A 14600-nucleotide genomic window follows, 5' to 3' on the forward strand; every position below is an offset into this window, starting at 1 on the left:
CGAGGGGCAGACACACAGACACACAGAGACACAACATGTACATGTGCTCGAGCACACATGACCACACCGGGAGGGACGCTCACCACCGGCCGGGCCTTCGCGCAGCACTAGGCACCGCTCTTGGAGCACTTGGAGTGCAGTCAGTGACCTCACACATCCAGAGCTCTTGGAGCACTTGGAGTGCGGTCAGTAACAACCGCCTCACTGCCTCACATCCATCCAGGGCCGGGGAGCTATGAAGCGCACCCAAGGGGCCGGATGCTCGGGGACGGGCTACGAGCAAAAGCGCCCTGCCTGACCCTAGGGGCTGAGCCCTGGTCTGACAGCCTGACAGCAAACTCCCCGGACAGCGCCTGACAGTGCCCGACAGCCTGACAGCGCTGACAGCACTTTCTCTGATAGTCTGACAGCACGTGTCTGACAGCCTGACAGCAGAGTCTGACAGGCGAGGGGTCCCGTCGCTGTCAGGCGCTAACGTGACAGCCTGACAGCTGCCTAACAGCCCGACAGCACACAGTGGCCTGACAGCAGCGCTGACAGCCCGACAGCAGCACAGACCGTACACAGACCCCGTAGAGCCTCTTTCTTGTGCCCCATGAGGGTATAACAAAATTACATGCAAAGACATGTGAGTGTGATCCATGTAGTCATGGGATGGTCATGGGTCTCTCTCTCAACCCTCCCGTCCCGCCACACCTCTGCGCGTCTGCGGGGACCCCTCTCTAGCACCGGCGGCTGTGCTACTACAAATGAAGCTACCAGCTAGCCTTCTGGGGCCCTACAGTCATATGCCTACGGCGTCTGGGTGGGGGTGGCCGCCGCCGTCTGTGCCGCCGCCGCCGCCTGCGCCTGCGCCGCCATATGCGCTCCCCAGGCGGCCGCCGCGGCGCCGGCGTGATCACGCCGTGTAGGAGGAGAGGCTGAGAGCATGTGTAGTAGAGTCCTGCTGGTCTCCTCTTGATAGTGTCATAAGTGTGGCTGGTGTGTGTCAGAGCCTGACAGCACCCCGACAGCACCACCTGACAGCACCTGACAGCAACAGCCCAACGTCTGACAGCAGCAGCAGCATGACAGCTCTGACAGCTCCGACAGCGTCTGACAGCAACACCCGACAGCTCCGACAGCACCCGACAGCTACAGATCCCCTCGCCTGTCAGACACGCACCCGACAGCACCCGACAGCACTGACAGCACCTGACAGCTGGTCTGACAGAGGCACCTGACAGTGCCTGACAGCTGCCCGACAGACCGACAGATCACCTGACAGCACCTGACAGCCTGACAGCCAGGGCTCAGCCTAGGGGTGCGCGGTCGCAGGCGGGAGGGGGCCGTAAAGTAAACACTTGAGCACTTGAGCACTGGATAGGGTGCGATTCCGCATGGTACGGGACCCCTCGATCGTCTCGCCCTCCCTCACTGGTGTGTTCATAGTAAACACGGGTAGTAGTCTCCGAGGGTTAGTCCGCGCTTTGGGTTCCCTGGCGGAGAGGTAGGAGTGGGGACTGGGGTGAACACCACACATGAACATGCAAACTCAACCACGCCAAGACGTCGCCTGGTTCAAGACCCCTATACTCGTCCCCGCGAATGGATGGTTGCCCAGGTTACTAACTAAGGACACGATCCCGGCGTGAACACGACGAACTACCCTTCTCCGATGCACGCGCGGCACGCGCCACGGCGCGGCACGTGCCGCCGTCTTTGTTTGAAGTCAAAAGTCGAATCAGAGCGGTGTCGGCGTTGTCCTGATGAGTTTTCTCCCCCGGACCGCCCGTCCGGCACCGCTGAGGGACGCACGCCGGCGAAGCACCATCAAGCTGCTGTACGGCCCCGGCATTGGCCATTGATTGCCTCCCTCCCCTGGATATGCTAGACTGAGAGATATTGATTGTGCACATGGTTGGTCTCTACAATACATTCACTGACCCAACTAGGCGTATGGATTGCCCACCCAGGGCTATCACTTGGACCCATTAACCCTTTAGCCTTTTGCTTCATAAGGGTCCTGAGGACCCAATCTCGATATATCTCCAGTCGTAGCGGTGGAACTTTAAAACGGCTCGGTAAATATTTAGCCATATATGAGAGGATTACGCCACAGTGTCGTTTGAGTCGACAGTAAATCTCCCACAGCCCACGTAAATCCGTCTTTTTCAGGCACCCGGAGCCCGCCGCGGCCGCTTCTACGCCGGCGAAGCATCATCAAGCTGCTGTACGGCCCCGGCATCGCCTCCCCTGGCTTAGCTCTCAGTCAAGATATTGTGCACATGGGTAGCCTCTACAATATACTCACTGACACTGAACCTCCCAGAGCTCGTCCCGGTCCGTCACGGCCATCCTCGTCCTCCGGAGGGCCCCCGGCCGCGGCGCGGTGCGGCGGCGTCACAAATCCGACCACAGAGCACCGGGACGCGGTCGGGCGATCTGAGGCCCAAGTAGGCGAATGCATTGCCCATCCAGGGCTATCACCTGGACCTATCAACAGGCGCCTGCGGCGCCGTGCTCAGGAGCTGGTTTTCACTCGCTCGAAATGTGTACGTAAAAGGGTTAACTGGCGCCTGCGGCGTCGGGTCACGAGCTGCTCTTCACACGCCGAGCATGCCCTCGCATGCCGGACAACTAGGTAGGTCATAGACCTCCCCCCCTCTCCGAGGGCAGAGGCTGCCGCCTCTCGGATACTCGGCCATTCCAACGGCCAGGCCGCTCGCTTAAGGCTGATTGGCTAGACGAGCGGCCTACCTCCACTCCTCCACGGGGCTGTTGGCGCAGGGGGAGGTGTCAATCACGCTCCCGGGACGCCGGAGAGATCGGGTTGGTCTCCCCCGCCTTCAGCCCTGACCCGACGGGGACGCCACCACCCTCGCCCAGGGATCTACAATGCTGTCTTAAGGTCCGACCTGTGGGCTCTGCCTGCGCTCGGCACCGGGCACCGCCTCGGTATACAAAATGCGCCTGCGGGCGGACCCTCACAGATCACAGATCACACCCCGGCTTTGCATGAGCATTCATGCCACGCTGGCTGGGCAGGGCCGCGGAACGCCGCGACGCTTCTCCGCTGTCGGCCGTGGGCTGCGCCGCGAGGCCGCGGCCTCCTGCGATGTCTGCAGACTCCCCGGGCATCGTGGCGGTCAGCGACCTGCTCGGCGCGATCCTATCGCATTTGGACCTCTCCGACCTGCCGCGCGCTGCGCTGGTCTGCCACGCGTGGGCAGGTGCGGTGCGGAACGACGGCATCGTCTGGTGCGCGCAGTTTCAGAAGTGGACGTGCGGTGCAGCTCCCGCCCCGGCCGAGGCACGATCTGCGTTTCGACGATGCAAGCTGGCGCTGTGCGCACGAATCTGCCGGCCTCCTTGCAGCTCGGCAGTTGCCGCGGCGCCAAGGGCGGGGGCGAGCGCCATTGCTCTCGGGGGAGGCATCGTACTCGTGGTGGGAGGCGCGCCAATAGGGCCGCAGCGTTTACGATTCCGTCCGAAGCCTCACGGCTAGCTGCTGCATAGGAGCCACGACCAGCTTCAACTTTCGTGGCGATGTCGACGTGTGGCGGTACGTGGCGAGGCCGGCCGAGAGGCCGGCTCTCGAGCTCGTTTGCTCTCGCGTGGTGCCTGAAGGTGCGTCTCCCTTCCCTCAGGGCTCGTCGGGCGCGTGTCCCTCCGACCAAGCTCGTCAGCCGTGCACCCCCGCAGGCGCCTTTCTGCCCGCTCGCTGGCTGGCGAGCGGTGCGGCGGTGCGAGGAGACGCGTACCTCTACGGCGCACGCCTGGAACGAAGCCTCCCTACGACACGCGCCACAGTCCACGACGCGTCCACGATGCTTCCCGAAGGTGGCTCGGCCGACTTTGCCACCCTCGACTGCCTGCACCGGCTGACGGTGCTGCAAAGACCCTCGAGCAGCGGGGCAGGCTCTCCACTCCGTCTCGAGTGCCGCCGCGTCGGCTGCTTGGGCGTCGGTCCCGAGGGAGGCCTCTTCGGGCACTCGGCGCTCCCTCGCGCCCCCGCCCAGCTGCCCCCGCCCGCCAGAGCGACTCTCCTCCTCCTCTCAGCTGGCTGGACCACGGAATAGGCGTGCGCCGCCCGCCTCGGAGGCACGGTGTGCTTCGCGGCCGTCAACAACTCGAGCCCTCGGGACCCTGTTTCGACACCCGCCGCAGGCGCCGACTGCCTCCTTCTCTTCGGCGGCGAGCTCGGCAGCCAGCGAGACGTCGACGGCAGCGCCACGTCGCCGGCCCACCTGCACGGAACCTTCTCGGAACCTTCTCGGAACCTCCTAGGCAGCGCCACGTCGCCGGGCCACTCGGTGGCCACGAATGCGCTCTGGCGCCTTTGCCTACCCCGGGGAGAAGATGGGGCGGGAGTGGCGGCCAGGGGAGATGGGGCGGGAGTGGCGGCGCAGGAGGCGGAGGCGGACGCGATCAGAGAGGCGGCGGCGACGGAGGAGGCGGCGGCTCGCTGGCATTTGGTGCAGGCCAGCGGGGCCGTCCCGTGCGCCCGTTTCTGCCACTCCGCGGCGCTCGAGCCGCGCGGCGGCTGGCTCGTCTTTGGAGGTGAGATCTCGGCTGTATCTCGGCGGCATCTCGGCGAGATCTCGGCTGTGTCTCGGTGAAATCTCGGCTGTCTCTGTGCGATCTCTCGGCGATCTCTCGGCTGGCTCGCTTTTGGAGCTGGCCCGTGCCCGCCTTCTCACCTTGGACACCGCTCCCCGCCGGGTGGTTGTGCGCCGGGTGGCTGTGCGAGACGCGCCCCGATTGGACGCCCGTTGCAGGCTGGGTCCTCCCTCGCTCGCGCTTCCTCAACGACGTGCACCGGCTCGCCCTGCCCGCCCTCCGCTGGGAGGGGGTGGCCACCACCGGCGCTGTGCCGCGCCCGCGATGCCAGGCTGCCGCTGCGGTGTCTGCGGACGGTGTGTGCGTGCTTGAGAGTGCCGCCGCCGGCTGCCTTGCCCGGGCGCACACCGGGTGCTGGGGAGTAGGTGCATGCCTGCTCGTGTACGGCGGCGCCGCCCACGCCGCAGGGCCGCACGAGCACCTCTGCTACGGCGCCAAGCCCCGACCGCATTGGTCACGCGGCAGAGCAGGTCGGCCAAGCGGTGTGTGTGTGAGAGCAGGCGACCGCGTCGACGACCTCTGCGACATGCGTCTACTCCATTTGCCCACTGGTACGTGGCTGCCACACGACGCAAACGGCCACATCTGGCGGCCGCAGCGGGGAGGGACCAACGCTGCTGTCTGGGCTCTCCCCGCAGTGAGCGACGACGGCGTGGAAGGAGGCGGGGGGCGGGGCTCGCTGCTGCTCTTTGGAGGCATGAACTCCGCGCCGGGGGCCCACACTCCCGACTTTGTGGCGGTGGCGTCGCTGGTGGAGGGGTTTGCGTGACCACGGTCTAGCAAACCACGGGACGATTGCGGGGTCTGCCGTGATGCACGGGTGGCGCTGGTGGGCAATCTGTTCTTGTGACTGCAGGCCCGGGGGGATTTTTTGTGCGCCAGTCTCTCTCTCGTCTCTGTGTGCCTCACACTCACTCACACAAAAGCAACTCACTCACACTCACTCACACACGGCCCCCAACTGTGGAGTGCTTTCAACGATCGTCGATCGCATTGTGACCCCATTCTGTGCACGTGCCATGCTGCAACCTCTGCATGCAGACTTGCAGTGCCAGGTGCAGTGCATTCGAGTCGGGTTGGGCTAGTAGTCTAAGTTCTGAGCCTCGAGGCTTAGCGGGTCTAAGTGTGCCATGGCACGCTGGGGTGCTTACGCGGTCTAAGATCGGCGGCAGCCTCTTATGCGGGCTAAGTCTGCCGTGGCACGGCCTGGGGCCAAGAGGCTTCCCACCGTGATCAACGAACGGCGCTAGCCCCCAAATTTTCTTCGCCTGCTGCGGGCGCCTTCTAATCCGGATCGATCCTTCTCATGCTCAGCAATCGCCGCCTCAGCATCCTCCTCTTCCAATTCTCGTTGCTCTTCTTGAGCGCAATCTTCAAGCCAAACAGTTCTCACAAATAGCCTCAAGCTCAAACAAACGCATGTCACAGAAGCCTGTGTATGCTGGTCCTCTTTGAACGATCCGCGCGTGAGGTAGCATAGGGCCTTGTTGGCAGCCGCCAGCTTGTTGCGCTGCTTCGTTGCGATGAGCTGATAGGGATCGCAGAAGTGCATGCCAAGCACCGCCACGATCTTGAAGCAGAACACATCGCAACCGCATCGTCCGCACTGCCATCGGCATGCCGCGCCCGCCGCTTCGCCTCAGCCGCCTTAAGACACGCATAGCGGCAGCACATGGTACGGTGCGCGTACTTGAGCAGGAGTTGCGCGCCGCAAGTAGCGCACTGGCCCTGGGACAAAACGATATGGCGTCGTGCGCGGCATACGTTGGTCGGGACCGCGTCCAGGTATTTTTTTCGGGTAAACCTGGACTTTTGCAGGTATACCCGGGTTTTACCCGGAGTCTAAGTTCATGGCCCCCGACCATACAGCGTCTAAGTCCGAGCCCGGCTCCGTGCGGGGGCTAAGTTGAGCGCTCGCTCGCTGCAGAGGCTAAGTGTAGAGCGACCCTCTAGCCCTACCTACTACCCAACCATTCATTCGAGCAGTGCATGCATGCAGTGCCACAGCGGTCAGCGCGCGCCAGTCCCGCGCCCAGTGTAAACAAATAAACAGAAAGAAAGAAACCCACAACCCAAGGGAGGGATGGGAGGACGGCACGCCGCGCCACCCCCCCCTCCCTCCCTAACCCCCCTCAAGCCTCATCTCCCGAATCGGACGGCGCGTCGCCGCTCGCCCTCGTGGGCTTGGTGGTCCTCCCGCTGTGTGCCGCCGCCGCCGCCGCCGTCCTCTATCACAAGAAGATGCCACCTTTCACGGGTTTCTTCGAGAAGATGCCAGAGGAGGTGACGCCGCCGGTCCACCCCACCAGCCTCAAGAACCCGCCCAGCGAGGGGGAGCTGGAGTAGACCACTCGCGCTAGAAGAGGGGGAGAGGCGGCGGGGAGGCGGCCGCGGCGCTCTCCGCGGGCAGAGTGTCTGGAGCGGCCGCACACTGCTCGGTACATCCCCCCTTGCACATCTAAAGCCATGGCCGACCCCCCCCCCCCCTCCCTCTGCCGCTGGGGGGTGCTGGCCGATCTCTGTACAGACAGCTGTAAGTAAGTAAGTAGCGCGTTCCAGTGGCGAGAATTTATGGTCGGCACCGTGAGACCGGTCTCACGGCGTAACCTCCTACTGCCAGCCATGCGGCGCGGTGAACACAACCGCCTCAAGCGTACCGCTCAAACACGAGCCGAGGGGGGAGGGGGCGGCGGCGGCGAAGAGGCGGGAGCTGGGTCCACACTCCAGTGCACGGCTCTCTGCTGCTGGGGGGTCGGGGGGATCGGGACCCCCCGCCCCCACAGCAGCAGCGCTCTGCTACTGGGGGGGTCGGTCTCATACTTTTTGTAACTCCTGTTGTTGTGTATGTGTACGCAATAACAGGACAGGATGATTGTTCTCTCCAACTCCATCTCCCCTTCTAGCTCTTACTTAGATCTAAAAACAAAACATCATAGATCTATGAGCAGAACAACAATTTTGAGAGAGTTTTAGCAATACCAAACAACTCTAACATCCCCCCCCCCCCCCCAGCAGCAGAGCTCTGCTGCCGGGGGGGTCAGAACCCCCCCCTAGCAGCAGGGATCGGATGGCTTTAGATATGTGGCACTGGCGGCGCGAGCCGCGAGTGTGCGGGGCCGCTCCTGGGGTGTGACTGTGTGTGTGAAGCTGAAGATACGAGAGGCTACACTCGCCTATACTATGTCTTTCAAGATTTTCATTTCCTGGTGACATGGCACGCCTCGCGTAACCTCGTCTAGCTCAAAACTCAAATGAAATGTCAAACTGTGGGGCCGGACACCGGACACTCGTGTGTGGGTGCCGTGCGCGGGGGACGCCCCCCCTCCGACTCCGCTCCCCCGCATTTGCCTCCCCCCGCTATACGGCTCTACTGCCAGCGCGCGCCGGGGCGCCGCCCAAGTAGCGCTGCCACGTCGAAAGCTGCGTTGCCTCCCATGAAGGCCACCGAGAGACTCGCGAGGCCGACGAGCAGCGCGACGGGAAATGAGCGCATCCCCTCGAGGGAAACCGACCGCCGACTGCGCGCTCGCAGCGTCATTAGCGGCGGAAGCAAGCCCCAGAGAAGCGCCACCGGGTACGCGCCGGCGAGGTCGATTGCGCCGAAAAAGGCGGCGGCGGAGGAGGCGCGCGCAGCAATCAGGACCGGGATGGCGCAGCAAATGCAGTACGCCGCCAGGGAGCGGAGGCCCGAAGTGGCGCGACCAGCCGGCCTGCGGAGAGAAGCCTTGACCGGTACGCGTCTAGGAGGTGTCTAGGAAGTGCATAGGAAGTGTCTAGGAAGTGCCGGCCTGCGGAGAGAGCCTTGATCGGCGGGAGTAGCGCCGGTCTGGTCCGGCTCCTGTAGGCAAGTTCAAAGAGGGTCCGGAAGCTCCAAGCAGCTGCGCGGGCTGCGACGTGGGCTTGGTGCGCCAGCGCGTCCTGGCACCACGTGGCGAGCGCACGGCCCGTGCCGAGGATGGTGGTTGCGATGGCGCACGCCGCCACCGCGCCCGAGGCCGAGGAGAGGGCGCCGCCACCTGCGAGGCGGCGGGGCGGCGGGGGTGAGAGCCTCTGGCGGCGAGCCGAGGAGGAGCGCAGCCGGCGGAGCGGTCCCGCGCCGAGGCGGAGGGCGTCGACAGGGTCGACCCTTAGCGCCGCCGCCGCGCCGCCCGCGCCGCCAAAGTCGCTCACCGCGATGCCGAGCGATGACCAGGCGAGCTGCATCGCGAGGAGGGCGACGGAGCCGCCCAGAAGGGCGCGCCGCACCCGCCTGCCGCACCGAGGCGAGAGGCAGCAGGGTCAGGGTTAGGGTAGGGTGTGGGTTAGGGTCAGGTTTAGGGTAGGGTGTGGGTGTGGTCAGGGTTAGGGTTAGGGTGAGGCGAGTGCAGCTCGTTCACGCGCCAGGGTAGGGGACATGGGCCAGCATACCACCCACGTCTCCATATCGCGGCAGTCAAAGTGGGCCCCGGCGCGCGTGCGCCAGCTTCTGGCTGATCTCGGCTGCACCTCGGCTACAGCTCGGCCACAGCTCGGATACCTCGTTCACATCTCGGCTACACCTCGGCCTGCGGTCGCGACCTAGGAGCTCGACGACGGTCGGCACGACCTCGCAATACACGTGCAGCTGGAGCAGCGACGGCGCGGCGGCGGCGGCGACGGACCAGTCGGCGCGAGAGAGGCGCGACCACGAGGCGAGCTGCCGGGTGGGGGCGGGAGCTGGTCAACGGGCGCTGCCGGCTGCGGGGCTGGGCAGCGACTAGCGGCGGCTCTTTTCACCACGCTTGCCGCCGGCTCCTCTCCCCCGGGCGAGGCAAGCGTGTGGGAGGTGGCGTGAGGGCCTGCGAGCCGCGGACGAAGAGGCTCGCGGCAGAGGCGACGAACCCGACCGTCAGCGCCTGAGGAGACGGATCCGAGGAGACGGATGTCCGACGGACGCGTCTCAGAGACGGGTCCGGGGCGAGGTACGGAGAGGACGGCGCGAGGGGAGGCGAGTGCCCCGTTGAGCCGTCCGAGCAGGCGCGGCGGCGCGCAGCGCGCGATCACCGCCAGCGGCGCCGTGAGGAGCGCGCAGCGCAGGGAGCGTGGCGCCGCTCCGAAGGCACCGCCACCGGCGAGCTCGCTGGCCTTTGCTATCTGGGCGACGAGGGTGGTCAGCATGAGCACGAGAAAGGTGGCGGAGACGGCGGCGCCGCCCGCGTCGCCAAAAGCGGCGCGGCCGAGGCTGTCGAAGGAGGGTGTGCCACCGGGCGAGGCTTCAGACGTCGCATCGATGACGAGGTCCGCGACGAGAAGTGACTCGAGCAGCAGGAAGAGCCAGCAGAGCGTGAGCACCGCAGTGGCAGGCAGGCAGCCCGCCGGCGCCGTCGCATGAGGCAGGGCCAGGAAACCACCGCCGAGCGCTGTGCCTAGAACGAGGGTCGCCGCCCCGATCTCGTCGAGCAGCGCAGCCGGTCTGCTGTCCGCGGGCTGAGCGAGGAGGAGCGGCTCCAAGCGGGACGCGACCAGTAGCGACGGGAGGACAGGCACAGCAGGGCGGAGCCTCATCCACCACCTGAGCGCGACATCGGGCCGCCAACGTCCAGGCACTCTTTTCTTTTTTGCACAACACTGGGCACGGGCCCAGTGTTGTGCGAGGGAGTTTTGTTGTAAGATTCTTTTTTGTCGCTCCTCCACCATCTTCGTGGCGACAGCGCGTCTTCTCGTACGAAGGGGCCTCTTTTATATATTGATGGCTATTGCTGCCCTGCTCTCGTCACTGACACTGGGCGGTCGTGATTTCTTGTTGGTTTTCAAAAAATCCTCTCTCTCTCTCTGACACTGTCTTCCCCTATATCTACTCTACTAAACCGAGCTCTCAGCGACAGTACTATGTCTCAAGCGACAGCATGAGAAACAAACAGAAACGTACTGTGGTGGGATCAGGCAACTGAGTCAAGTCGTCTCATACTCTGCGCTGCGAAGCTTCTCCGCCAACGCCGCGGCGAGTCCGGGCCGGCTCCGCTCCAGCAGAGGCCGGCTCTCCTCCGGGACGCCCGCCGGCAGCCCCTCCTTCTCCTCCTCCGAGTCGCTCATCGCCTCCACACATGCTGATGCGCCCACGGCGGTACCCGCGGGAGGGGCAGCGCCGTCGGGCGCCGATCGCACGAGCTCCACTACTTGCGGAACCCTCGGCGCAACCCTTGGCGCGACCGCGCCCGCCGCTCCACCCTCCGTGCGCTCCGTCGGTGGCTGGCTCGCGAATTCCGACGTCGGTGGACGTCCCCGCTTCCGCCCGCGGGGAAGAGGCGACGGCAAGTGCACGGCGGTCGCAGCCGCTGTGGCGGCAGTCTTCGCCGCCGCTTCGGCGGCGACTCCTGCACCGACTCCGCCGTCGTCGTCGAGAATGACGGCTGCGGCGCGGAGTGCCGCGTCCTTCTCCGCCCACGTCCGTTCACCCCAGAACCCGTCCCCCTCCACCTCCTTCTCCGAGCGACAGCCCTCCTCTCTGCTCGCGCCTGCGCTCGACGGCCCCGCGCCGCCCGCCGCCAGCGGCGACGCGCACGGCGACTCGAGTGATGGCGGCAGCATCGCGGCGCGCCGCCGTGCGACCTTGTCCGGCGTCTCCTCCTGCCGCCGGCCGGCGTGCTCCGCGGCGGCGCCCGCGTAGGAGACGCCGAAGCGTCCGGCAGCGTGGCCTGGGATGATGGCCTTCCGCTTCGCATCGGCTCGCGCCCGCTCGCGCTGCACCTGCTCATAGCTAGAGGTGTGAAGGAGAGGGGGGGGGAGGGGGGGAGGGAGGGGAAGAGGGAAAGAAAGGGGAGGAGAGGGGAGGAGAGGGGAGGAGAGGGAGGAGAGCGCTGCACCTGCCTCTCGGGCGGCGCGAGATCCTCGGGGCTCATCTCAAGCAGCCGCTTCGCAGTAAGGCTTCCTCTGCGCACGCGCGAGCGCAGCTGCCCGTTGCGGCGCTGGCTCAAGCTCACAGCCAGGGTGCGCACCTAAGGTAAGGTAGGGTTAGGTAAGGCAGACTTCGCCACAAACGCAAAGGTGGTGGGGAAAGGGCCAGGCAACCCTCTGAAAAAGAAACCCTCTGAAAAAGACAGGAGCTCTACGGCATTGAAAGTGCATGGCCCAGTGCGCGTGAGTGAGGTGTGTGTGTGTGTGTGGGGGGGGGGGGGGGGTCGCACCTTTCCGGCCCTGCCCACGTCGTCCAAGGCTTCGCTCGCAAAGATGGCCTCCGCAATCTCGGCGGCCACGCGAAAAGCGTCGGCCCTGTCTGCCGCCGCCCGCTCCTCCGCCGCCCTCTCCGCCGCCGCCTGCTCCGCCGCCGCCGCCCTCTCCGCCTTCTCCACCGCCTGCTTGGCCGCCTCCGCCGCCGCCGCCGCCGCCCTCCCCGCATCCCGCGCCGCGGCGGCGGCCTCCTGCTCCGCCGCCACGGCCTGCTCGATCGATCGCGACAGCTGCGCGGCCTCGTCGCCCCCAAGGGGAAAGGCGGCTTGGGACAGCACCGTGGCCGAAGCAGACCATTGGGTCAGCCGGCTGAACCGCCCCGGAGCTGCTTCCTCGCCTACGTGGCGGATACACCAACATCGGGAACATGGAGATGTGCGGAGTATTCAGAGCACCGAATACGAGGGGTACGAATACAGGTGAGTACAGCTGAGAATACGGCCGAATACAGTTGAATACGTGTCCTCTCGAGCGCTGGTTGGAATACAAGAATGCTTCTAGACTCCCTCGCCTCTTCCCAACGAGCCGCCGTCGAACGGCATCGCAGAGGCGGCGGCTGTGGCGGCAGAGGCGGCGGCTTGGGAGGCGGGGCCCTTCAGCGCCGCTCTCCACTCACGCACGATCTTCTTGGCGGCTGTCTGCACCCCGCTGTCGGCGTGGTTGAGCCTGAGCTGGTTCACCGCCACGCCGAGCCCGCCTAGGATCGCACCCTCCGAGCACGGCCGCCCTTGCAGCGACCGCAGCAAGTCCAAAAGAGCGGCACGCTTCGACTGCACCACCGCCTCTGCCGTCCCCGCCACCGCCGCCGCAGCCGCCTCCGCTGCCCGTGCCGCCGCTGCCCTCTCCGCCGCCTCCGCCGCCACCGCCGTCGCCGCCGCCACCACCGGCGTTGCAGGCTCGGCTCCCTCCTCCCGCTTGACCCGCGGCTCCTCCTCCGCCGCCTCCTCCCCTCTTGCTAGCAGCGCCGTCGCGAGCTTCTTGACTGCACCTTGCTTTTGCGTGTGCAAGTCCGCCCGTCGCTGCGCCGCCGCAGCCTCAGCCTCCCTCGCCTCGCCCTCGCCGCCGCCGCCGCCGCCGCCGCCGCCGCCGCCCCGCCGCCGCCCCGCCGCCGCCCCAGGGGAGCGATTCTCCGCAGCCTCCGCCGAGGTCCGCCTCGACATGTTGACTCCCGAGATGTTGAGGCGCTCTTGTTGCTTCCTCCAGCCGACGTCGCCGCCACCCCTGCCTCGGAGCGCGTGCCAGTGGACGTCCGGATTGTGAACCGTGGACGAGTCGTAGCGGATGAGGTGCAGCACCTGCGTCTCGCCGGCCTCTCTGCCGCTCCCCGGCGGCCTCTCCTCCGCGCAGACATCCTCGACGACGCCGGGATAGAACCCGGCCTTCACGTGCTTCGACCCGCGAAACTCGACCTCTATCCGCCGCCCGATGGGCGGCTTGGCGTCGCGCCTGGCGGCGGCCGTCGCCTCCTCGTCGCGCCGCAGCAGCTGCGTGGTGCCGTCCCGCACCTCGCTGTCGACAAACTGCCACTGGACGTCGTCCTTCGTGTAGAAGACGCGGTAGGCCCTCTCGCCGTCTGCGCCGGTCGCGCCGCCCAGCAGCTCTCTGCGCACTTCCTCCCTGCCGTCCTCGAGAAGGTATTGCAGCTCCGATCTCTTGAGGAGCGATGGAGAGGGAAGCGACGCACCGATGATCCAACCAACGTACGATTCGTTGTCGTTCCACCGCGTCCTGACACGCGCCCTGGTGCTCACTCGCGCGTCGGGCAGTGCCTGCTCGCAGCGAGGGCACAGCCAGCTTCCCTTTGGCGCGTCCTCGAGCGGTGGCGAGAGGCAGAGCAGGTGATATCCGCGATCGCACGAGTCGCATAGCAGCATCGCGTTGCCTTCGGGCTGCTCAGGCGACGAGCAAATCTCGCAGGCCGTGTCCTCCTCGTCCACCTCACTTTCCATGCGGAACCTGTGTGAAGGGCAGCAAGCGAGAGAGAGCGAGCACCGAAGCAAAGCCTCGTTCACAGCCTTGTTATACTGCCCGTTTGCTGTTCACAGCTAGGGACGGCCTCTGCGGCAAAGTCAAACCACCCCACCGCCCTCCCTCCCTCCCCCCCCCCACCGAAGCAAACATTGCTCCTCCTTTCGGGCCCGCTCAGAGGCTCGCCGCGCCCGTGCGGCGCGCCGAGGCGGCGCCGAGGCCGGCGGCCGGCGCCTTGCACCCGGCCCGCAGCCGGCACCGCCTCGCCCCACAACTGACCGCCCTGCGGCGCCTGCGCAGGCGTTCCTTCGACCTCGCTCAAAGCGACGGCCGGGTGTGGGCTGCTCCCTTGCCCCGTCACCCGCCGCGCCCTCGCCCGGCCGCCTCACCGCGCACGGAGCGCTCGGCTGCTCGCCGCCGCCGCCGCGCGTCCCGCGCCGCCACGCTTGCCCACCCTTGCCTGACGCGCGCTCTGCACCAGAGCGCGCGTCTCTGGCACAAGACGGAGCAGCGACCGCGCCAGCGGTCGCTGCTCCGCCCCTCCGTCGCGCGCGCCGCGCGCGCTGCCGCCGCCGCCGCCGCCGCCGCCGCTCCCTCCTCGCCGTCTTCCCCACCCCTACACCCTCTGTTGCACGCACACCCCAGACGTGCCAGCACTGCGCCACGATCGTCATCAGCGCCTCGCGCGACAGGGTGTCGTCGGCGTGGCCGCGATACGTATCGAAAAACCTTTGCAAGTCGCCCATCACCGGATCCCAGCGCTTGAGGCCGCGCTCACGCGCGCGCGCTGCGCGCCCCCGCCCCCGCCCCCGCCCCCGCCCCCACCCCCGCCCCCGCCCCCGCTC

General features: G+C 66.4%; 3 protein-coding genes across 3 annotated transcripts; 1 reads left to right on the forward strand and 2 right to left on the reverse strand.

The window, feature by feature from the left end:
* Positions 1–3029: 3029 nt before the first annotated feature.
* EMIHUDRAFT_457464 (hypothetical protein) lies at positions 3030–5371 on the forward strand (the record flags this gene model as incomplete). The annotated part of the gene is made up of 8 exons (XM_005778382.1): positions 3030–3434; positions 3499–3609; positions 3685–3752; positions 3825–3977; positions 4062–4295; positions 4464–4542; positions 4761–4898; positions 5103–5371. The coding sequence occupies exons 1-8, from the start codon at positions 3098–3100 to the stop codon at positions 5369–5371; spliced, it is 1389 nt and encodes a 462-aa protein (XP_005778439.1). The 5' UTR covers positions 3030–3097.
* Positions 5372–7842: 2471 nt separating this feature from the next.
* EMIHUDRAFT_237294 (hypothetical protein) lies at positions 7843–10125 on the reverse strand (the record flags this gene model as incomplete). The annotated part of the gene is made up of 7 exons (XM_005778383.1): positions 7843–7866; positions 8015–8312; positions 8531–8652; positions 8773–8851; positions 9198–9277; positions 9435–9476; positions 9625–10125. 7 exons carry the CDS (start codon positions 10123–10125, stop codon positions 7843–7845), a joined length of 1146 nt encoding a protein of 381 aa, XP_005778440.1.
* A 228-nt stretch (positions 10126–10353) lies between these two features.
* On the reverse strand, positions 10354–12463 carry EMIHUDRAFT_469093 (hypothetical protein). Its single transcript, XM_005778384.1, has 4 exons — positions 12294–12463; positions 11745–12119; positions 11424–11555; positions 10354–11307 (listed from the first exon to the last, which is right to left on the reverse strand). Exons 1-4 carry the CDS (start codon positions 12327–12329, stop codon positions 10513–10515), a joined length of 1338 nt encoding a protein of 445 aa, XP_005778441.1. The 5' UTR covers positions 12330–12463; the 3' UTR covers positions 10354–10512.
* Positions 12464–14600: the final 2137 nt, after the last annotated feature.

This window comes from Emiliania huxleyi, assembly GCF_000372725.1.
Source record: "Emiliania huxleyi CCMP1516 unplaced genomic scaffold EMIHUscaffold_247, whole genome shotgun sequence".
In the NCBI taxonomy this organism is placed as follows: domain Eukaryota; phylum Haptophyta; order Isochrysidales; family Noelaerhabdaceae; genus Emiliania; species Emiliania huxleyi.